Source organism: Daphnia magna, linkage group LG7 (assembly GCF_020631705.1).
Source record: "Daphnia magna isolate NIES linkage group LG7, ASM2063170v1.1, whole genome shotgun sequence".
NCBI lineage: Eukaryota > Metazoa > Arthropoda > Branchiopoda > Diplostraca > Daphniidae > Daphnia > Daphnia magna.
Window position 1 is genome coordinate 8,980,902 of NC_059188.1, and position 24,313 is coordinate 9,005,214.

The window sequence follows — 24,313 nt, forward strand, 5'->3', positions numbered from 1 at the left end:
TTAGTTTAGGGGGATGAAATTCATCACCACTAGGGCAGATTTCTTCTGTTAGGAGAATCAACAAGCTTGATTTGATGATCCATCCTAAAGAAGCCTAGTCTATAGGCCATCAGATGATTTAAACGAGCTTTACTATTCATCAAGACGGTTATGGAAGAAGTGTAAATCCGGTTAGGTTCTCAATGCTCAATCTCATCGCACAGAGAGGCCCTTTTACTTGTTTCTTCACCGTTTACAGGCATATCGTGATGATTTCACATCTCAATACCACCCCACACATCCAATAATCGTACATAGAACCTTTAAATACCTTGATTCCAGATCCGAAAACATCATGCTGCAAGTTTTACAACAATTCCGCAGTTTTTATTTTTTTTTTATTACTTTTCTATTTTACGGGTAAGTTTTAATTTATGAGCTGTATACACGTATTGTTTGTACACATCAATCAATTTTTCTAGTGCATAAAAAATTTTTGCATTACATTATACGAACTAAATAGGTCCCGTGCACGTCGCTAGCCGGACCACGTCGATAACATTTTCCGTTTTTTTTATCGAATTCCCAAATTTTTTGATTTACTTATGAATTGATCGTATGCGTTATTGAATTTCTCGTAATGTTCATTTATGACATTGCTACTTTTTTCGAAAATTATTCGTAAATTAGAATTTACACGGAAACTGCAAGGCTTTGTTATAATGATGTTTTCGGATTGAAAACGTTCCGCGACACGCTTTGCCGTTGGCAACTTCCATGGTGATTTCCACAAGATACCACCCCATGTTCCAAATACATTAATACCGGGTCCCCAATAGATTAACTGTAGTGTTGCTATCGTCCATCGTTATCCTTATCCCCTCACCTCTTCTAGTAGTGGCTAGTGGAAACTGTTTGGGTTGTGAAAAAAAAAACGCTATATTTGAACATAAAGATTTTTTTTATTAGCGTGTTCTTCGTTTTCACAAAGGCCACTTTTGCGGGATGGGAATGGCATCTAAAAGGAAAAAAAACAATGAGTAGTGAAGGTCCAGTTAAGATTGTAGGAATTAACCATGGAGTATGTCTGCATCATTTCTTGTTGATGGATGGATGGAAGGAAAAAAGAACAATTCACTGTAAGACATGATTATGGCTGTTTCTCAACAATTAGATTTTCCATTATTTTTAAACAATAAGATTTTGCAAGCTTTGTGTGCTGTGTGTATTATATACACCACCTTATTTTGCCAATTTCCTCTTTAGTCTGTCTCGTTGATTCTCTGAATTTTTTTATGTTTCAGGATGTTACATTTTTTTGCCAGTCTCCAGATGACAATAATGAACAACACAGCTTACAAAACAAGCTCCGTGCTAACAGAAGTATGATTGGATGAGGTTCAAAATTTTAGAAAATGCTGTATTTCTTGAAATGATTTCATAAAATATTTTACACAGGTGTTGTTGCTGCTGCCAGCCGGTTCTTTTCCATCCTGTTACCTGATTGTGAGTTAGACCTAGATGTCTGCATCTCAATTGATCTGAGCTTTGAAGAACTGTTTTGTGTTCTTGAGTACATCTATTCTGGGAAGCTGCTGTGTTCAGTCAAAAGCAAAGACAGAATTTTAAGTATTCTAAAAGAATTTGATATTTTCGTGCCTGATCATCTACAGAATTCAGTAGACTGTGGAAGAAATGGAAGTAGTGAGGCAGAAGTGGAAATAATATTTGAAGAAGCCATTGCAAGTGAACCAAAAACTACTAAAGATCCCACAAACATTTCAGAGGATAAATCTCCCTTTGCAACTTCTGCCGATGTTCGTGTAGTAAATAGTGGAGAACTAATTTTACGAGAACCCAATATTTCAAGCTCCAATGAAGATCCCTTCCAGTATGAAGAAAAGCTTCCAGAAAAATTCTCAAACAGTCATAAGATGTATAGCAACAAAAGTAAAACTCATTGTGGATCAAAAATGGCTATTCTGAATTCAAACACCAATGTTACTGAAACCATTGTTGAACCGGAAATCTCCAGACATAAAGATCCGGTCTTCACCGTAGTCACCAACCAACCCACTTCGCTGGAAGAAACGCTTGAAAGTATCGTATCGTCAGAGATTGTAGCGGTTGAACCTCAAGATAACCCACCGCTAAGTAATTGTGATGTGCATAGAAGTAGTGTAGAAGATGAATGGACTATTCAGCAAATACCGGATAGGCAGACCGTTACGGTGCAGTTCCCTGCCCAGATTCTTGGCAGTACGACTTTGAGCGCACTAAAAAAGGGAAAAAGAAGAAAATTACATTTGTTGAGGAAGAGACTGAAGACAGTGACCAAGATCCCGAAGACAGTGACCAAGATCCCGAAGATCAAGACCAAGAAGATTCTCTTGGTTACGAAGAAAATGATGAAGTCAAAAGTAAATCAGCAGTACAAACATCTAACCAGTCTGACGATCAAAGTAATGGTTTTGAACCTCCACTCAACTTTGAAGTAGCTGCAAAAAAGCTGGATTCGTGTTTAGATCAAAGTACATCTATCCTAAGATCGGATGTGAAGCCTAGTTTGAAAGTAAATATCTTAATTGGCGCGTTAATTTCATTTTGTAATGCAATTTTAATGTTTCAGGGAATCGGATGTTCTAGTTCATTTGAGGATCTCACTCCAAACCTGGACGTGAGTGATAGTGCTGAAGAAGAAGATATTATTCCTAAGTTGAAGTGCACACAAAACAATGAAACCTCAAACGTCGAAGAACTATTGGCCCTCTGCTCGGAAAATTCCCTGGTAAGTTGTGTCGAAGATTTGTTTTTTCGTTGTATGCTTAGCTAACTTATTTTACCATGTAGATTCACTTTCTGGAAGAGACACGCAAATAAGTAGTTTGACTGAAAATGCAGATGACGAATCTGATGAAGAAGTTAAGCCGTTCGCAAGAATAATTCCAATGGCTGATGAGGATGACGAGGAAGATGGCTCCAGTAGTGCTCTCCCAAAATTCGTTTCTGAAAATGACGCAGATGAACCTGGAACTGTGCCTTCTTTTTTAGAGGATGGAGAAAAATCACTGTCAAAGGTGAACAAGTGACGTTTTTTTTCTACTGTAATAACAGCAAAATTTACAATTGTAGCCTAACTAATCAAAAGTCAACAGTTGTACAAGGTACTGGAGGCAACAACGAAATATGCTGGAAACAAAACTTAACTATCAACGCTCGTTGAAGCTCTCGAAGACAGTTTAGTGTGGTGCAACGTCCATATCGTCATCGATAAGTAAACTTATCAGCGCATATGTTGCTATAGATTAAATGAGAATGGTAGGAGAGTATTATCTTCGCCTTAGTTTGGAAGGAAGTTACTTGACTTTGTTGTAAATGCCTGGCAACATGATCAATAGTGCAAATAAGAGGCTAGATTTGTCCACTAACGATGACAATCACACTAACATGCATCATCATTCTTAATCATGCACTGTACTTGAACAAATTGGTTCGATTCTTTTCAACTTAACTATCGATTAAATATGAAGCGGGAAGATTAAGCACATTCAAATATAAATGACGTGTACGTGCTGAAGTGAAAATTTTTACATTTCTTGTTTTTTTGTGTGTTTGACTTGAAGTACATTTGTCTGTACTTTCATGTTATCTTTCATGGAAATTTCGAAAGCGTCTCCTGGTTTCGTAACGCCCGTTTGAACTTTGATGGAGAATGGGTAAAGAATCAAATTCTAGCGGATGCATTAAATTGCTAGAACTCACAACTATGTCAGTAAAATAAACAATTAGAACTTTTAAGTGACTTTTTTCTGTATTGGTAAGATCAAGTTTACAAAAGACACAAAAACGGACTCGTTCAAAAATTATTCTCATATTTTCCCCATAACGCTATACAATGTTTGGAAAGAAACATGAAAAAAATGTGGCGATTTCGCTCATGCCAATGTTACCCTCACATGCCAAATTGCTTATCTTACACCTGAAGGCCAGCTTAAGTTAAACCATGACTTTAACTCTGAGGATCTTCCGGCAGTGGTAGGAACACCATCACCATCACCACGCACCGGACCCCGCACTAGTGAACCACGCCCCGGCAGCGGTGGATGATTACGGTTGTAATCACCTGAACCGTAGCCCGCATGTGGCTTACACGTCTCTGCGGGAGCCTCCTCATCCAGGTATGGCTGTGAACCCTGTGATCATGGGCCATCGAGTTACCAGCAGGAGTTCCACTGCTGGTGGAACTCCTGCGGAAGTTCCACCTTCCTCTTCCGGAGTTCCACTGCTGGTTGTTTGTTCGCAAAAGCAGGTTGAAACTAGACCAGTTTTCCGGTGTCCAAAACCGACCACGAATCCAATTCTTGTCCATGTATTCCAGCAGCCTTGCCAGTTCCTGTGGTGCTGAGTCCCGCAAACCGTCAAATACGGAAGGTATTTTCTCAGCTAAAAAAAAAATGTAAAAGTTAAATACATTTTCTAACAAATAATTAACGAAATATTACCAGGAAGATACGCAAGGCAAAGAAGACGGCATACAAAATCTCGAATTGGATTGGGCCCTTTTTTGTTATAAGCTGAAGAAAGCTTTAGGTCGCGAATCTTCTTCAAGATAGCTTGACACCAATGGAAATTGCATTCTTGGTGGATTGATGATTAATATCTTAAATAAATAAATTGTGCTTCTTGACTTCAATAAGTTACATTTGCGTAACTACTAAAGCTCCGCATCCAAAGGATCTGTGACTTAGTTTAGGTGGATGAAATTCATCACCACTAGGGCAGATTTCTTCTGTTAGGAGAATCAACAAGCTTGATTTGATGATCCATCCTAAAGAAGCCTAGTCTATAGGCCATCAGATGATTTGAATGAGCTTTACTATTCATCAAGACGGTTATGGAAGAAGTGTAAATCCGGTTAGGTTCTCAATGCTCAATCTCATCGCACAGAGAGGCCCTTTTACTTGTTTCTTCACCGTTTACAGGCATATCGTGATGATTTCACATCTCAATACCACCCCACACATACAATAATCGTACATAGAACCTTTAAATACCTTGATTCCAGATCCGAAAACATCATGCTGCAAGTTTTACAACAATTCCGCAGTTTTTATTTTTTTTTTATTACTTTTCTATTTTACGGGTAAGTTTTAATTTATGAGCTGTATACACGTATTGTTTGTACACATCAATCAATTTTTCTAGTGCATAAAAAATTTTTGCATTACATTATACGAACTAAATAGGTCCCGTGCACGTCGCTAGCCGGACCACGTCGATAACATTTTCCGTTTTTTTTTATCGAATTCCCAAATTTTTTGATTTACTTATGAATTGATCGTATGCGTTATCCCTGAGTGTAAATATTGAAATACTTTAGTATTTTAATATTACCGAAGGTATTACCGGATTTATGCCCGATTAATTTACAATACGGGCACAAAAAAAAGAGGAGGAAAGATAAGGGGGAGGCAAGGGGGAGGGACAAGGGGGAGGGACGAGGAGGGAAAGGAGCTGCAGCCAGACCAAAACCGGGTTCCGGAGAAATTCGGCGGAAAAAAGGCGGCAAAATTCATAAGAACCGTTTATAAAATTCGGGGAAACGGGCCTTTTTCCGCTGAAATTTTAGCGCACTGTCGCCATGTTTGACCGTGAATAACTTTTGTACGTCAACTCGGATCGTCCTACGAATGGGAAAATGACATATTAAGCCGGGCAGGAGCAGCTGGACCGTGAAATCCGCGTGAAAATCGGACATGCCGAAACCGGCCGAGTCAGCTACTGGAAGGAGCGGTCGCACGGCTCCTCAGCGGGTACCGCTGGATAGAGCGCAATCACGCGATCGCAGCTGTCGAAAAATTTTCGTGATCCGACGCACCATTTAGCCGCTATGAATTTTTGAAAATTAATTCCGAACGCGGCTGCGCTTTTGACGTAGAATTCCTAGAATTGGCAGGTAGAGGCGCATCATCATTTTTTGAGCTTTAAAAATCGTTTGCGGCCGAACGGTGTATCCGATCACGGCAAGACCTTCACCATCGGAACGAGCTCGACAAGACGCATCCAATGATACCAGTTTCGTGATCATTCGTGACCGAAAAAATATTTTTATACAAAAAATCCCATGGGGGTTGGACGCAAGGGGATAGACGAGCCAGGCACTTGTGGGAGTCGGGGAATTGGTGTGAACCGGCAAAAAAAATCATAACTCCCGAACGGTACCGTTGCTAGCGCTGAAATTCATACTGCCGGAATCAGCGTGAGCCAACGCATTGAACGGTGCCCAACCCGTCATGATTAAAAAACATCTTAAAATACAAGAAGGAAAGAAGGTCAGCGGGGGTTCAAGCAATTAACAAGGGCCTAACTGCTCCATTTTCCAAGAAAACCAAAGAAAAATTTACAAACATACTAAACCAATCTGGGCAGCGGATCGTTGCACGCACCTTCAACAGCCACCAATGAACGCGGCTCGTTTTCACCATCATTTTGTTTCACAATTCCAGATTTAATTTACACGAAGGTATTGTGCTATGCACGTCTTGTCCCTGAGTGTAAATATTGAAATACTTTAGTATTTTAATATTACCGAAGGTATTACCGGATTTATGCCCGATTAATTTACAATACGGGCACAAAAAAAAAGCATAGATGAGGAAAAAAAAAGAGGAGGAAATATAAGGGGGCGGCAAGGGGGAGGGACGAGGAGGGAAAGGAGCTGCAGCCAGACCAAAACCGGGTTCCGGAGAAATTCGGCGGAAAAAAGGCGGCAAAATTCATAAGAACCGTTTACAAAATTCCGGGAAACGGGCCTTTTTCCGCTGAAATTTTAGCGCACTGTCGCCATGTTTGACCGTGAATAACTTTTGTACGTGAACTCGGATCGCCCTACGAATGGGAAAAAGACAAATTAAGCCGGGCAGGAGCAGCTGGACCGTGAAATCCGCGTGAAAATCGGACATGCCGAAACCGGCCGAGTCAGCTACCAGAAGGAGCGGTCGCACGGCTCCTCATCGGGTACCGCTGGATAGAGCGCAGTCACGCGATCGCAGCTGTCGAAAAATTTTCACGATCCGACGCACCGTTCAGCCGCTATGAATTTTTGAAAATTAATTCGGAACGCGGCTGCGCTTTTGACGTCGAATTCCTAGAATTGGCAGGTAGAGGCCCATCATCATTTTTCGAGCTTTAAAAATAGTTTGCGGCCGAACGGTGTATCCCATCACGGCGGGACCTTCACCATCGGAACGAGCTCGACGAGCCGCATCCAATGATACCGGTTTCGTGATCATTCGTGACCGAAAAAATATTTTTATACAAAAAATCCCATGGGGGTTGGACGCAAGGGGATAGACGAGCCAGGCACTTGTGGGAGTCGGGGAATTGGTGTGAACGCGCAAAAAAATCATAACTCCCGAATGGTACCGTTGCTAGCGCTGACATTCATACTGACGGAATCAGCGTTAGCCAACGCATCGAACGGTGCCGAACCCGTCATGATTAAAAAATATGAAAAATACAAGAAGGAAAGAAGGTCAGCTGGGGGTCAAGTAATTAACCAGCGCCTCACTGCTCCATTTTCCAAGAAAAGGAAAGAAAAATTTACAAACATACACGCCAATGTCGGCAGCGGATCGTCGCACGCACCTGCAATAGCCACCGATGAACGCGGCTCGTTTTCACCATCATTTTTTTTTACAATTCTAGATTTAATTTACACGAAGGTATAGTGCTATGCACTTCTTGTCCCTGAGTGTAAATATTGAAATACTTTAGTATTTTAATATTACCGAAGGTATTACCGGATTTATGCCCGATAAATTTACAATACGGGCACAAAAAAAAGAGGAGGAAAGATAAGGGGGAGGCAAGGGGGAGGGACAAGGGGGAGGGACGAGGAGGGAAAGGAGCTGCACCCAGACCAAAACCGGGTTCCGGAGAAATTCGGCGGAAAAAAGGCGGCAAAATTCATAAGAACCGTTTATAAAATTCGGGGAAACGGGCCTTTTTCCGCTGAAATTTTAGCGCACTGTCGCCATGTTTGACCGTGAATAACTCTTGTACGTCAACTCGGATCGCACTACGAATGGGAAAATGACATATTAAGCCGGGCAGGAGCAGCTGGACCGTGAAATCCGCGTAAAAATCAGACATGCCGAAACCGGCCGAGTCAGCTACCGGAACGAGCGGTCGCACGGCTTCTCATCGGGTACCGCTGGATAGAGCGCAATCACGCGATCGCAGCTGTCGAAAAATTTTCGCGATCCGACGCACCGTTCAGCCGTTATGAATTTTTGAAAATTAATTCTGAACGCGGCTGCGCTTTTGACGTCGAATTCCTAGAATTGGCAGGTAGAGGCCCATCATCATTTTTCGAGCTTTAAAAATCGTTTGCGGCCGAACGGTGTGTCCGATCACGGCGGGACCTTCACCATCGGAACGAGCTCAACGAGCCGCATCCAATGATACCGGTTTCGTGATCATTCGTGACCGAAAAAATATTTGGATAGAAAAAATCCCATGGGGGTTGGACGCAAGGGGATAGACGAGCCAGGCACTTGTGGGAGTCGGGGAATTGGTGTGAACGCGCAAAATAAATCATAACTCCCGAACGGTACCGTTGCTAGCGCTGACATTCATACTGCCAGAATCAGCGTGAGCCAACGCATCGAATGGTGCCCAACCCGTCATGATTAAAAAATATAAAAAATACAAGAAGGAAAGAAGGTCAGCTTGGGGTCAAGTAATTAACCAGCGCCTCACTGCTCCATTTTCCAAAAAAACGAAAGAAAAATTTACAAACATGCACGCCAATGTCGGCAGCGGATCGTCGCACTCACCTGTAATAGCCACCGATGAACGCGGCTCGTTTTCACCATCATTTTTTTTTCACAATTCTAGATTTAATTTACACGAAGGTATAGTGCTATGCACGTTTTGTCCCTGAGTGTAAATATTGAAATACTTTAGTATTTTAATATTACCGAAGGTATTACCGGATTTATTCCCGATTAATTTACAATACGGGCACAAAAAAAAGAGGAGGAAAGATAAGGGGGAGGCAAGGGGGAGGGACAAGGGGGAGGGACGAGGAGGGAAAGGAGCTGCACCCAGACCAAAACCGGGTTCCGGAGAAATTCGGCGGAAAAAAGGCGGCAAAATTCATAAGAACCGTTTATAAAATTCGGGGAAACGGGCCTTTTTCCGCTGAAATTTTAGCGCACTGTCGCCATGTTTGACCGTGAATAACTTGTGTACGTCAACTCGGATCGCCCTACGAATGGGAAAATGACATATTAAGCCGGGCAGGAGCAGCTGGACCGTGAAATCCGCGTGAAAATCGGACATGCCGAAACCGGCCGAGTCAGCTACCGGAAGGAGCGGTCGCACGGCTCCTAATCGGGTACCGCTGGATAGAGCGCAATCACGCGATGGAAGCTGTCGAAAAATTTTCGCGATCCGACGCACCGTTCAGCCGCTATGATTTTTTGAAAATTAATTCCGAACGCGGCTGCGCTTTTGACGTCGAATTCCTAGAATTGGCAGGTAGAGGCCCATCATCATTTTTCGAGCTTTAAAAATCGTTTGCGGCCGAACGGTGTATCCGATCACGGCGGGACCTTCACCATCGGAACGAGCTCGACGAGCCGCATCCAATGATACCGGTTTCGTGATCATTCGTGACCGAAAAAATATTTTGATATAAAAAATCCCATGGGGGTTGGACGCAAGGGGATAGACGAGCCAGGCACTTGTGGGAGTCGGGGAATTGGTGTGAACGGGCAAAATAAATCATAACTCCCGAACGGTACCGTTGCTAGCGCTGACATTCATACTGCCAGAATCAGCGTGAGCCAACGCATCGAATGGTGCCCAACCCGTCATGATTAAAAAATATAAAAAATACAAGAAGGAAAGAAGGTCAGCTTGGGGTCAAGTAATTAACCAGCGCCTCACTGCTCCATTTTCCAAGAAAACGAAAGAAAAATTTACAAATATGCACGCCAATGTCGGCAGCGGATCGTCGCACTCACCTGTAATAGCCACCGATGAACGCGGCTCGTTTTCACCATCATTTTTTTTTCACAATTCTAGATTTAATTTACACGAAGGTATAGTGCTATGCACGTCTTGTCCCTGAGTGTAAATATTAAAATACTTTAGTATTTTAATATTACCGAAGGTATTACCGGATTTATTCCCGATTAATTTACAATACGCTACAAAAAAAAAGAGGAGGAAATATAAGGGGGAGGCAAGGGGGAGTGAAAAGGGGGAGGAACAAGGAGGGAAAGGAGCTGTAGCCAGACCAAAACCGGGTTCCGGAGAAATTCGGCGGAAAAAAGGCGGCAAAATTCATAAGAACCGTTTACAAAATTCCGGGAAACGGGCCTTTTTCCGCTGAAATTTTAGCGCACTGTCGCCATGTTTGACCGTGAATAACTTTTGTACGTGAACTCGTATCGCCCTACGAATTGTAAAATGACATATTAAGCCGGGCAGGAGCAGTTGGACCGTGAAATCCGCGTGAAAATCGGACATGCCGAAACCGGCCGAGTCAGCTACCGGAAGGAGCGGTCGCACGGCTCCTCATCGGGTACCGCTGGATAGAACGCAGTCACGCGATCGCAGCTGTCGAAAAATTTTCGCGATCCGACGCACCGTTTAGCCGCTATGAATTTTTGAAAATTAATTCCGAACGCGGCTGCGCTTTTGACGTCGAATTCCTAGAATTGGCAGGTAGAGGCCCATCATAATTTTTCGAGCTTTAAAAATCGTTTTCGGCCGAACGGTGTATTCGATCACGGCGGGACCTTCACCATCGGAACGAGCTCGACGAGCCGCATCCAATGATACCGGTTTCGTGATCATTGGTGACCGAAAAATATTTTGATAGAAAAAATCCCATGGGGGTTGGACGCAAGGGGATAGACGAGCCAGGCACTTTTGGGAGTCGTGGAATAGGTCTGAACGGACAAAAAAAAAATCATAACTCCCGAAAGGTACCGCTGCTAGCGCTTAAATTCATACTGCCGGAATCAGCGTGAGCCAACGCATCGAACGGTGCCGAACCCGTCATGATTAAAAAATATAAAAAATACAAGAAGGAAAGAAGGTCAGCTGGGGGTCAAGTAATTAACCAGCGCCTCACTGCTCCATTTTCCAAGAAAACGAAAGAAAAATTGACAAACATACACGCCAATCTCGGCAGCGGATCGTCGCACGCACCTGCAATAGCTACCGATGAACGCGGCTCATTTTCACCATCATTTTTTTTCACAATTCTAGATTTAATTTACACGAAGGTATAGTGCTATGCACTTCTTGTCCCTGAGTGTAAATATTGAAATACTTTAGTATTTTAATATTACCGAAGGTATTACCGGATTTATGCCCGAAAATTTACAATACGGGCACAAAAAAAAAGAGGAGGAAAGATAAGGGGGAGGCAAGGGGGAGGGACAAGGGGGAGGGACGAGGAGGGAAAGGAGCTGCAGCCAGACCAAAACCGGGTTCCGGAGAAATTCGGCGGAAAAAAGGCGGCAAAATTCATAAGAACCGTTTATAAAATTCGGGGAAACGGGCCTTTTTCCGCTGAAATTTTAGCGCACTGTCGCCATGTTTGACCGTGAATAACTTGTGTACGTCAACTCGGATCGCCCTACGAATGGGAAAATGACATATTAAGCCGGGCAGGAGCAGCTGGACCGTGAAATCCGCGTGAAAATCGGACATGCCGAAACCGGCCGAGTCAGCTACCGGAAGGAGCGGTCGCACGGCTCCTCATCGGATACCGCTGGATAGAGCGCAATCACGCGATGGCCGCTGTCGAAAAATTTTCGCGATCTGACGCACCGTTCAGCCGCTATGAATTTTTGAAAATCAATTCCGAACGCGGCTGCGCTTTTGACGTCGAATTCCTAGAATTGGCAGGTAGAGGCCCATCATCATTTTTCGAGCTTTAAAAATCGTTTGTGGCCGAACGGTGTATCCGATCACGGCGGGACCTTCACCATCGGAACGAGCTCGACGAGACACATCCAATGATACCGGTTTCGTGATCATTTGTGACCGAAAAAATATTTTGATAGAAAAAATCCCATGGGGGTTGGACGCAATGGGATAGACGAGCCAGGCACTTGTGGGAGTCGGGGAATTGGTGTGAACGGGCAAAAAAAATCATAAGTCCCGAACGGTACCGTTGCTAGCGCTGACATTCATACTGCCGGAATCAGCGTGAGCCAACGCATCGAATGGTGCCCAACCCGTCATGATTAAAAAATATAAAAAATACAAGAAGGAAAGAAGGTCAGCTTGGGGTCAAGTAATTAACCAGCGCCTCACTGCTCCATTTTCCAAGAAAACGAAAGAAAAATTTACAAACATACACGCCAATCTCAGCAGCGGATCGTCGAACGCACCTGCAATAGCCACTGATGAACGCGGCTCGTTTTCACCATCATTTTGTTTCACAATTTTACATTTAATTTACACGAAGGTATAGTGCTATGCACGTCTTGTCCCTGAGTGTAATACCGAAGATATTACCGGATTTATGCCCGAAAATTTACAATACGCGCATTAAAAAAAAGCATACATGAGGAAAAAAAAAGAGGAGGAAATATAAGGGGGAGGCAAGGGGGAGGGACAAGGGGGAGGGACGAGGAGGGAAAGGAGCTGCAGCCAGAACAAAACCGGGTTCCGGAGAAATTCGGCGGAAAATAGGCGGCAAAATTCATAAGAACCGTTTACAAAATTCCGGGAAACGGGCCTTTTTCCGCTGAAATTTTAGCGCACTGTCGCCATGTTTGACCGTGAATAACTTTTGTACGTGAACTCGGATCACCCTAAGAATGGGAAAATGACATATTAAGCCGGGCAGGAGCAGCTGGACCGTGAAATCCGCGTGAAAATCGGACATGCCGAAACCGGCCGAGTCAGCTACCGGAAGGAGCGGTCGTACGGCTCCTCATCGGGTACCGCTGGATAGAACGCAGTCACGCGATCGCAGCTGTCGAAAAATTTTCGCGATCCGACGCACCGTTCAGCCGCTATGAATTTTTGAAAATTAATTCCGAACGCGGATGCGCTTTTGACGTCGAATTCCTAGAATTGGCAGGTAGAGGCCCATCATCATTTTTCGAGCTTTAAAAATAGTTTGCGGCCGAACGGTGTATCCGATCACGGTGGGACCTTCACCATCGGAACAAGCTTGACGAGCCGCATCCAATGATACCGGTTCCGTAATCATTCGTGTCCGAAAAATTTTTTAATACAAAAAATCCCATGGGGGTTGGACGCAAGGGGATAGACGAGCCAGGCACTTGTGGGAGACGGGGAATTGGTGGGAATTGGCAAAAATAATCATTGGTGTGAGCCAAATACCGTGCCATATCTGAAAAGATTTTCAAAATATTTTTGATTTCGTTGTTGGTCTGATTTTTAAAAATACTGATATTTTTAAAAAATTTTTCGATATTTTCGATCAAATAGGTGTGAGCCAAATACCGTGCCATACAATCTCATCGCACAGAGAGGCCCTTTTACTTGTTTCTTCACCGTTTACAGGCATATCGTGATGATTTCACATCTCAATATTGCCCCAGCACCGTAGTAATCCTTACCGAATCATATTCTATTTTCTCTACAGGAAGGACTACAACTTAAACTATTACATCAAACTTAGGACTTTTAATTTTCTTATGCACCATCATTCCTAATGCACCACCTAGCCTTATTTCCCTAATGCACCACCTTCCTTTTAATTTTCTTCCGTCAATAAACCGTCAAATACGGAAGGTATTTTCTCAGCTAAAAAAAAATGTAAAAGTTAAATACATTTTCTAACAAATAATTAACGAAATATTACCAGGAAGATACGCAAGGCAAAGAAGACGGCATACAAAATCTCGAATTGGATTGGGTCCTTTTTTGTTATAAGCTGAAGAAAGCTTTAGGTCGCGAATCTTCTTCAAGATAGCTTGACACCAATGGAAATTGCATCCTTGGTGGATTGATGATTAATATCTTAAATAAATAAATTGTGCTTCTTGACTTCAATAGGTTACATTTGCGTAACTACTAAAGCTCCGCATCCAAAGGATCTGTGACTTAGTTTAGGGGGATGAAATTCATCACCACTAGGGCAGATTTCTTCTGTTAGGAGAATCAACAAGCTTGATTTGATGATCCATCCTAAAGAAGCCTAGTCTATAGGCCATCAGATGATTTAAACGAGCTTTACTATTCATCAAGACGGTTATGGAAGAAGTGTAAATCCGGTTAGGTTCTCAATGCTCAATCTCATCGCACAGAGAGGCCCTTTTACTTGTTTCTTCACCGTTTACAGGCATATCGTGATGATTTCACATCTCAATACCACCCCACACATCCAATAATCGTACATAGAACCTTTAAATACCTTGATTCCAGATCCGAAAACATCATGCTGCAAGTTTTACAACAATTCCGCAGTTTTTATTTTTTTTTATTACTTTTCTATTTTACGGGTAAGTTTTAATTTATGAGCTGTATACACGTATTGTTTGTACACATCAATCAATTTTTCTAGTGCATAAAAATTTTTGCATTACATTATACGAACTAAATAGGTCCCGTGCACGTCGCTAGCCGGACCACGTCGATAACATTTTCCGTTTTTTTTTATCGAATTCCCAAATTTTTTGATTTACTTATGAATTGATCGTATGCGTTATTGAATTTCTCGTAATGTTCATTTATGACATTGCTACTTTTTTTCGAAAATTATTCGTAAATTAGAATTTACACGGAAACTGCAAGGCTTTGTTATAATGATGTTTTCGGATTGAAAACGTTCCGCGACACGCTTTGCCGTTGGCAACTTCCATGGTGATTTCCACAAGATACCACCCCATGTTCCAAATACATTAATACCGGGTCCCCAATAGATTAACTGTAGTGTTGCTATCGTCCATCGTTATCCTTATCCCCTCACCTCTTCTAGTAGTGGCTAGTGGAAACTGTTTGGGTTGTGAAAAAAAAACGCTATATTTGAACATAAAGATTTTTTTATTAGCGTGTTCTTCGTTTTCACAAAGGCCACTTTTGCGGGATGGGAATGGCATCTAAAAGGAAAAAAAACAATGAGTAGTGAAGGTCCAGTTAAGATTGTAGGAATTAACCATGGAGTATGTCTGCATCATTTCTTGTTGATGGATGGATGGAAGGAAAAAAGAACAATTCACTGTAAGACATGATTATGGCTGTTTCTCAACAATTAGATTTTCCATTATTTTTAAACAATAAGATTTTGCAAGCTTTGTGTGCTGTGTGTATTATATACACCACCTTATTTTGCCAATTTCCTCTTTAGTCTGTCTCGTTGATTCTCTGAATTTTTTTTATGTTTCAGGATGTTACATTTTTTTGCCAGTCTCCAGATGACAATAATGAACAACACAGCTTACAAAACAAGCTCCGTGCTAACAGAAGTATGATTGGATGAGGTTCAAAATTTTAGAAAATGCTGTATTTCTTGAAATGATTTCATAAAATATTTTACACAGGTGTTGTTTGCTGCCAGCCGGTTCTTTTCCATCCTGTTACCTGATTGTGAGTTAGACCTAGATGTCTGCATCTCAATTGATCTGAGCTTTGAAGAACTGTTTTGTGTTCTTGAGTACATCTATTCTGGGAAGCTGCTGTGTTCAGTCAAAAGCAAAGACAGAATTTTAAGTATTCTAAAAGAATTTGATATTTTCGTGCCTGATCATCTACAGAATTCAGTAGACTGTGGAAGAAATGGAAGTAGTGAGGCAGAAGTGGAAATAATATTTGAAGAAGCCATTGCAAGTGAACCAAAAACTACTAAAGATCCCACAAACATTTCAGAGGATAAATCTCCCTTTGCAACTTCTGCCGATGTTCGTGTAGTAAATAGTGGAGAACTAATTTTACGAGAACCCAATATTTCAAGCTCCAATGAAGATCCCTTCCAGTATGAAGAAAAGCTTCCAGAAAAATTCTCAAACAGTCATAAGATGTATAGCAACAAAAGTAAAACTCATTGTGGATCAAAAATGGCTATTCTGAATTCAAACACCAATGTTACTGAAACCATTGTTGAACCGGAAATCTCCAGACATAAAGATCCGGTCTTCACCGTAGTCACCAACCAACCCACTTCGCTGGAAGAAACGCTTGAAAGTATCGTATCGTCAGAGATTGTAGCGGTTGAACCTCAAGATAACCCACCGCTAAGTAATTGTGATGTGCATAGAAGTAGTGTAGAAGATGAATGGACTATTCAGCAAATACCGGATAGGCAGACCGTTACGCTGCAGTTCCCTGCCCAGATTCTTGGCAGTACGACTTTGAGCGCACTAAAAAAGGGAAAAAGAAGAAAATTATACTTACGAAAGTAACTTCCCTTCGACCCTAAGGGTGTAGACGATGTATTGTATAGCTCTTTAAAGATTTTCTTTCTTCGCCCCCTGCATACGCCCCTTCTGATCAGACGTTTTTTAGCTCTTGTCTAGACATGTCACGCAATTTCTCTCGTTCGGGGCTAGGCCCACGTGGTGATTTAAGAAATTCGCGTTACCTTTTTGACGAACAAGTACCTTACGAGGACGATCGACGACGTGATCAATTGTTTAGAGATCGTGAGTTTAGAGAGCGGGCATGGCGTGAGCGCCAGATCCGCCATGACCCTAGTGTCTTTCGAAGTAGATCCCCTAGACGTAGACCAGATTATAGCGTTGCTTACGATCCACCCCCTTTTTCGATGTGAATGAGGCCTACGGTCATCAGTACGACACGCAGTTTGATCCTTACGAGTATGACCGATTGTATTACGACGATCGACACGACGATCGCTACGACGAACACTACGGCGACCGCTACGACGACCGCTACGACGTCCCGGATGACATGGCCGAGACAGATGCGGATTACGACGGAGATAGGCCAGGGCCAGCTGCAGGACGGTAAGAGGAGGATGAGACGGTCGAGCAAGGGCGTTCGTGGCGTCCTAGGGGCTCGGAAGGCAGACCAACAGGTGAGACAGACGGGATCGTTGCTGAGGAACCGCCGACAGTGTTGCAGCCTACCTTACCACCGTTGGCCGAAAACACTCAGGATGCAACTTTATTTCCAGCTCCTGTCGTGTCCAAGGAGATGTGTCAAGAGATCGCTTTGCTGTTATCAGCTGGTGTCTCGACGGACCAATCGAAACTAGTGTCGAAAGAATTTCCGTTAGCTTTCGAAGAGGAGAATTTCACCCTTAAGCCACCGAAGTTAGACGGGTGGATGAGCCGTCGCGCGCGCGAGAAAAATACGCTCAAGACAGTAAACTCGTCGGAAGAAGCTCTGATTAAAACTCAGCTTAAAATCATGGACATCGGTCCACCGCTCATCGATCTGTATGCGAGGGTGGTAGCCGTAGCGGACGATACACCAGCAGGTGTTCGTTCCCGTCGTTCCTTACAAGCGGCTTTGCAGCAGTGGGGAAGAGCCTACGCTCACATTTCCAGAAAGCGCAGAGAGGCAATCGTCAACGCTACGGACCCCAGAGTAGATTACCTGCTGAAAGACGAGACAGTCTTTACCAGGGGAAAGGAGGCCCGCGAGCACCTTTTCACTGGTGAGTTCCTGGAGCTCATGCTTAAGGAGGCAAGCCAAGATGAGACTCTAGCACGACGCGATCAAGCGGCAGCTGCCGCTTCCCGCGGAAGAAGGAACCCGATTCGTATGGCCGGATACGGAAATTCAAGTGGCAGTTCCGCCCCTCGTGTTTATGGGGACGATTTTGAACCGACGGCCCGCGGCAGAGGTAGAGGCAGAGGTGGCCACGGACGTGGCGTCTCCAGAGGAAGGTATGAAACGTCAATTTCTCTTGCTTCTGTTTCCCCTGCTGCCCCAATTTTTTGTAACGGAGAGATAGGTGCTAGACTCAGTCTTTTCTCTGAACGGTGGGGGTCGGTCACCAGAGACCCCTGGGTGCTAGATACAGTAACCAATGGCCTTAGAATTAGTTTCATTTCTCAACCAATTCAGCGTATGTTCCCGCGTGAGGTTGTCATGTCGGAAGAAATGCAAGCTGTTTGTGATGCCGAAGTGGCAAGCCTTTTAGCCAAGAAGGCAATTACGGTAGTTGAGGACGATTCGGTAGGATTCGTTTGCTCTTTTTTCTGTATCCCAAAGAAAACGGGGGGATTTCGGCCCATCGTCAATCTAAAGCCCGTCAACCATTTTATTAGGTACGAACACTTTAAGATGGAGAGCTTAGAGACCGTCCGGTTTCTCGTCAGGGAAGGGGATTGGTTTGTTAAGCTTGATCTCAAGGACGCTTATCTGACCGTTCCCGTGCATAATTCTCACCAAAAGTACCTGCGTTTTGCTTGGCGGGGGCGTATTTATCAATTCTGTTGTATGGCCTTTGGACTTTCCCCGGCCCCCAGAATTTTTACTAAACTTTTGAAGGTCGTAACGGCTATCCTGAGGCAGCAAGGCCTCCATTTAGTTATCTTCCTAGACGATATTCTCATTTTGAACAGTACAGAAGGGGGGGTTCGAAACGATCTTAAGACGACATTGGATCTATTGCAGAGTTTAGGTTTCCTGGTGAATTGGGAAAAATCCGTCGTTGCCCCCTCCCAAATAATGGAGTATTTAGGAATGATAGTCGACTCTATCAAAATGTCATTCTCGCTACCCGCAATTAAAGTTCAGGAAGTAAAGAGACTATGCGAGCAAGCACTGGAGGCTAAATGTGTATCACTGCGGTCTATTGCGTCTATCTTGGGAAATTTTACGTGGGCCATCCCGACTATTCCCTATGCTCAATCCCACTATAGAAGCATGCAGCGCTTTTATTTAAACGAGTCAAGAAGAGCAAGTGGTAACCTCAATACGAAACGAGCCCTCTCGCCTGAGGCGGAAGCAGACTTAAGGTGGTGGTTATCTAATTTGGAGGTAGCTAATGGGAAGGTGTTTTTCCCGAAAAGTCCCGATATCGAAATCTGTTCAGATGCGTCGCTTTCCGGATGGGGGGCGGTGTGTAATGGCGTAGCAACTCGGGGCCCATGGACGGTTGAGCAGTTAGGGCTGCATATTAATTGCTTAGAGCTTTTGGGCGCTCTCTTTGCACTAAAATCGTTCGTAGGGGCCTCACATCGATTATCAGTAAAAATGTATCTGGATAATTCAGCGGCGGTGTGCTACATTAATAAAGGGGGTGGGACCAGATCTGCTGAGCTTACTTCTATAGCTAAGCTAATCACAGATTTCTGTGAACAGCGGCAATTGTCCATAGAGGCAGTTCATCTGGCGGGCGCATTAAATATAGAGGCGGATGCAGAGTCTCGTTCTGGCCCCGACGCCAGTGATTGGGTTTTGAACAGAGACGTTTTCCGTAATCAGAGAGAAATTTGGCCGATGGACGTCGACCTTTTCGGATCATTCTGGAACGCCCAATTACCACGATATGTCTCTTGGCGACCGCAACCAGAGGCCATGGCCGTTAACGCCTTTTCAGTAAATTGGGGTGATTTCGTGGGGTACGTGTTTCCACCTTTCTCAATGATCCCGAAGTGTCTAGAGAAAATAAGAAGGGAAAAGGCTAACGTGATAATGATTTGTCCAGTTTGGCCGGCTCAGCCATGGTATCCGGTTATGTTGGAAATGGTATGCGAGACTCCGCGGCTCCTACATCCGTCCATCGACCTACTGATGTCGCCTAAAGGCGAACCGCACCCCTTACTGGAATCCGGCACACTTCAATTGGCCGCTTGGAAATTGTCCGGCAAAATTTCAGAAGGAGAGGCTTTTCGAGGCCTTTGGTCGAACTTCTCGTGGCCGGGAGCCGGGCATCAACACTTTCAACTTACGAATCAGCATGGAGAACTTGGGCAACTTGGTGTTATCAACGGGGTGAAGATCCCTTGTCTACCACTCTAGCCTTTGTGCTAGAGTTTCTAGCCAACTTACATGGAGCAGGGAAATCATACAGCACAATCAATGTGCATCGGTCAATGCTGTCGAAAACATTTCCGCATTTTGAGGGCCATCCGGTTGGCACACACCCACTTGTTAAGGAACTCCTTAGCGGATGTTTCAATATAAACCCACCTAAACCCAGATACAACTCGTCCTGGGACCCCAATGTTGTCGTATCATATATGGCATCTCTCGGCGAAAACAGCTCCTTGCCACTATCAAAACTGTCACATAAGACAGCAGTCTTGCTGGCCTTAGCGTCGCTTCTTCGCGTATCCGAACTTGCGTCAATCAATTTTCAATCGTCACTTTTTCTTCTAGCGGGGTTAATTTCACGCTACTAAAACCAAGGAAAGCCCAGCATAGCGGGCCGCTGCAGTCAATTTTTATCCCTTCGTTACGGGAGCCCGGCTGTTGCCCAGTGGAAACGATCAAGGCGTACGTAGACGCTACGGCTCCGCATAGAAACCATTCAAATATTAATTCTCTTTTTGTTTCATGCAACAAGCCGCACCGTAACATTACATCAAATACCGTGAGCGGATGGATACGCTCTTCTCTCGCAGCGGCCGGAATAGACACGTCTGTCTTTTCGGCGCACTCAACAAGGGGAGCGTCAGCTTCGAAAGCCTTGGCTGCGGGTATTTCTATAGATGCGATCCTTAAGACGGGGAATTGGGCTAGGGAGTCGACGTTCAACAAATTCTACAAAAGAAACTCGATTCCGTCACTTGCTTCCGCTGTTTTGGATCCTACACCTCAAACATAAAGCGCACCCTGCTTTAAAATCACCCTTAGGGTCGAAGGGAAGTTACTTTCGTAAGTATAATTGAGAATTACCAGAGGGATCGCGAAGCGATCCCGAAAGGTAATTAGAATTATACGAGAAATAACGATAGAGACCCTAAGGGTCTCTGTTCCCTCCCGTCCCACCCAGAATCGTTACAAAAAGGGTGCGCCTTCAATATTTTTTCTATATAAATGTATTATTGTCTATAGGTCTCAGTCTCGCCCCGCGAAACGGGGACCCCGTTAACAACCGTGTTTCAGATGGGAAGCAGGAATGAAATCTTTCATTTAAGTCTATTTCAGTTTTTTCTGTTCTGTTGTTCCAGCCTTTTTTTTTTTTCTGGTACCACCAGTTTTTTGGCCTTTTCAGAAGTTGCGTGTTGTGCACTGTTTTCCTTGTTTTGAGTTACGTCCTGCCCATCCGCCAAGCCGGCGTCAAAGAAAACTCCTGTTTCAGTCCGATTAGGCTGCCTTTGTTGACCCCAGTATAATCGAATTATGATTGATTGTTGTTTATATTCGGTGTTATTGGTTTATTCTTTTTCTTCACCTACTGGTTCCTGCAACTTCATGTACTTGTGTATCTGTTATTCTTGGTTACCCAATTCATTCGCGCAAAAAAGCGTCTGATCAGAAGGGGCGTATGCAGGGGGCGAAGAAAGAAAATCTTTAAAGAGCTATACAATACATCGTCTACACCCTTAGGGTCTCTATCGTTATTTCTCGTATAATTCTAATTACCTTTCGGGATCGCTTCGCGATCCCTCTGGTAATTCTCAATTACATTTGTTGAGGAAGAGACTGAAGACAGTGACCAAGATCCCGAAGATCAAGACCAAGAAGATTCTCTTGGTTACGAAGAAAATGATGAAGTCAAAAGTAAATCAGCAGTACAAACATCTAACCAGTCTGACGATCAAAGTAATGGTTTTGAACCTCCGCTCAACTTTGAAGTAGCTGCAAAAAAGCTGGATTCGTGTTTAGATCAAAGTACATCTATCCTAAGATCGGATGTGAAGCCTAGTTTGAAAGTAAATATCTTAATTGGCGCGTTAATTTCATTTTGTAATGCAATTTTAATGTTTCAGGGAATCGGATGTTCTAGTTCATTTGAGGATCTCACTCCAAACCTGGACGTGAGTGATAGTGCTGAAGAAGAAGATATTATTCCTAAGTTGAAGTGCACACAAAACAATGAAACCTCAAACGTCGAAGAACTATTGGCCCTCTGCTCGGGAAAAATCCCTGGTAAGTTGTGTCGAAGATTTGTTTTTTCGTTGTATGCTTAGCTAACTTATTTTACCATGTAGATTCACTTTCTGGAAGAGACACGCAAATAAGTAGTTTGACTGAAAATGCAGATGACGAATCTGATGAAGAAGTTAAGCCGTTCGCAAGAATAATTCCAATGGCTGATGAGGATGACGAGGAAGATGGCTCCAGTAGTGCTCTCCCAAAATTCGTTTCTGAAAATGACGCTGATGAACCTGGAACTGTGCCTTCTTTTTTTAGAGGATGGAGAAAAATCACTGTCAAAGGTGAACAAGTGACGTTTTTTTCTACTGTAATAACAGCAAAATTTACAATTGTAGCCTAACTAATCAAAAGTCAACAGTTGTACAAGGTACTGGAGGCAACAACGAAATATGCTGGAAACAAAACTTAACTATCAACGCTCGTTGAAGCTCTCGAAGACAGTTTAGTGTGGTGCAACGTCCATATCGTCATCGATAAGTAAACTTATCAGCGCATATGTTGCTATAGATTAAATGAGAATGGTAGGAGAGTATTATCTTCGCCTTAGTTTGGAAGGAAGTTACTTGACTTTGTTGTAAATGCCTGGCAACATGATCAATAGTGCAAATAAGAGGCTAGATTTGTCCACTAACGATGACAATCACACTAACATGCATCATCATTCTTAATCATGCACTGTACTTGAACAAATTGGTTCGATTCTTTTCAACTTAACTATCGATTAAATATGAAGCGGGAAGATTAAGCACATTCAAATATAAATGACGTGTACGTGCTGAAGTGAAAATTTTTACATTTCTTTTTTTTTGTGTGTTTGACTTGAAGTACATTTGTCTGTACTTTCATGTTATCTTTCATGGAAATTTCGAAAGCGTCTCCTGGTTTCGTAACGCCCGTTTGAACTTTGATGGAGAATGGGTAAAGAATCAAATTCTAGCGGATGCATTAAATTGCTAGAACTCACAACTATGTCAGTAAAATAAACAATTAGAACTTTTAAGTGACTTTTTTCTGTATTGTAAGATCAAGTTTACAAAAGACACAAAAACGGACTCGTTCAAAAATTATTCTCATCAACAAATATTGAAACGGAAAAAAATTCTAAATGAATCAAATTTTTTTGCGTTTCAATATTTGTTGATGAAATTCACCAAATAGATAGAGCTTTTAAATACCTATCGATTGCCATAAAACTTACGAAAATTCGCTGAAAACTTAGAACGTAATTAATTATTTTATTTTATGACATTTTAGGGGAGGGGGGGGAGTGTCAAAAATAGACATTTTTGGGTACGTTGTTTGGTTACTAATATACACCAAAATAAACAGAAAATATATTACTAAGATTCTTTATTATCTCTAGCATGTTTTGATGTTATATTTTACTTCGATTTTTATAGTTTAAGAACCACAAATTCCAATAAAATGTTGTTCCCTTGGCCCCTTCCCGGCACTCATTGCGGCGACCATTTTGATGACGTGCGTAATTCAAATTTGAATTCTAACTTCTCATTATTATTATTCCAACGTTTTAAATTACCAAGAATGTATGTAAACACAAGTACATTTTAAATAAAAACTCAATGTGTTTTAAAGAGTAAGCAGCAAGTGTTTTATTCATAAACAACATAAAGCAAATACAATGAGTGAAGAGTGACACGAACAAATTGTTTTGATTATTTGATTATTTAATTACATTTTTACATTTAAAAATACCTAATTAGCTTTAATGGTTTATTCTTAGTTATTGATTCTAGGCTTAGAAGGTTGCTTTCTAATTGACTATTCAATTGTTGGTTGTTGCCCCGGTCAACCTAGTGGGATTCCGATACCTGGAAAAGGGAAAATAAAAGAGTGATGTCAGGGCTATAACATTAAAATTTTGTGAAATAAGTTACCTGTTTGATAATTGTGTTAATTTTTTTACAATGCCACAATAGATTACCTTCTTAATAAAAAAGTGTACTTCCCAACGGGGATGGAAAACGCAGCCAATACACTGAATGCAAATTTAAAGCTTTGGCTGAGTAACACTGTAAAAATTTTATGCATTTCACTAATCCTAAATAAAATTCAACTTACAATCACTATGGAATTGCTCAAGTCTTCTTTTTAACTCTTGATCATTCAGTTCTTTTGAAAATCTAACACTAGTTGATGGCAAACAGAAGAATTTAACATGTCTAGCACTTAATTTCCTACTATTATTCTTGCAACCGTGAATAAAGCAAATAGTCATCTTGACAGATGAGAATGGCGGCCGACTAATTTGAAACTGAGACTAGCCGACGAACTTATGTAAACAACC

At 42.6% G+C, this 24,313-nt stretch overlaps 2 protein-coding genes and 1 long non-coding RNA gene across 9 annotated transcripts; all 3 read left to right on the forward strand.

Moving 5' to 3' along the window:
• The first annotated feature begins 825 nt into the window (after nucleotides 1-825).
• On the forward strand, nucleotides 826-23,005 carry LOC123474606. 7 transcript variants are annotated; one of them, XR_006649492.1, is made up of 6 exons: nucleotides 826-1,118; nucleotides 1,284-1,377; nucleotides 1,438-2,551; nucleotides 2,609-2,767; nucleotides 2,830-3,056; nucleotides 3,135-3,777. XR_006649492.1 is itself a non-coding variant. In XM_045176866.1 (6 exons), the coding sequence occupies exons 1-3, from the start codon at nucleotides 1,089-1,091 to the stop codon at nucleotides 2,475-2,477; spliced, it is 1,149 nt and encodes a 382-aa protein (XP_045032801.1). In that variant the 5' UTR covers nucleotides 827-1,088; the 3' UTR covers nucleotides 2,478-2,551; nucleotides 2,609-2,767; nucleotides 2,830-3,056; nucleotides 3,112-3,777. The 7 variants fall into 7 exon arrangements, 6 of the variants coding, with proteins under 6 accessions (XP_045032801.1, XP_045032802.1, XP_045032800.1 ...); XM_045176866.1 differs by having other exon boundaries at nucleotides 827-1,118; nucleotides 1,284-1,362; nucleotides 3,112-3,777; XM_045176867.1 differs by having other exon boundaries at nucleotides 827-1,118; nucleotides 1,284-1,362; nucleotides 3,128-3,777.
• LOC123474607 lies at nucleotides 14,573-15,427 on the forward strand. The gene is made up of 2 exons (XR_006649493.1): nucleotides 14,573-15,207; nucleotides 15,374-15,427. It is a non-coding gene; the product is annotated as an uncharacterized LOC123474607 (long non-coding RNA).
• Nucleotides 16,764-21,020, forward strand: LOC123466351. The gene is made up of 2 exons (XM_045176872.1): nucleotides 16,764-17,837; nucleotides 20,959-21,020. The coding sequence occupies exons 1-2, from the start codon at nucleotides 17,140-17,142 to the stop codon at nucleotides 20,993-20,995; spliced, it is 735 nt and encodes a 244-aa protein (XP_045032807.1). The 5' UTR covers nucleotides 16,764-17,139; the 3' UTR covers nucleotides 20,996-21,020.
• Nucleotides 23,006-24,313: the final 1,308 nt, after the last annotated feature.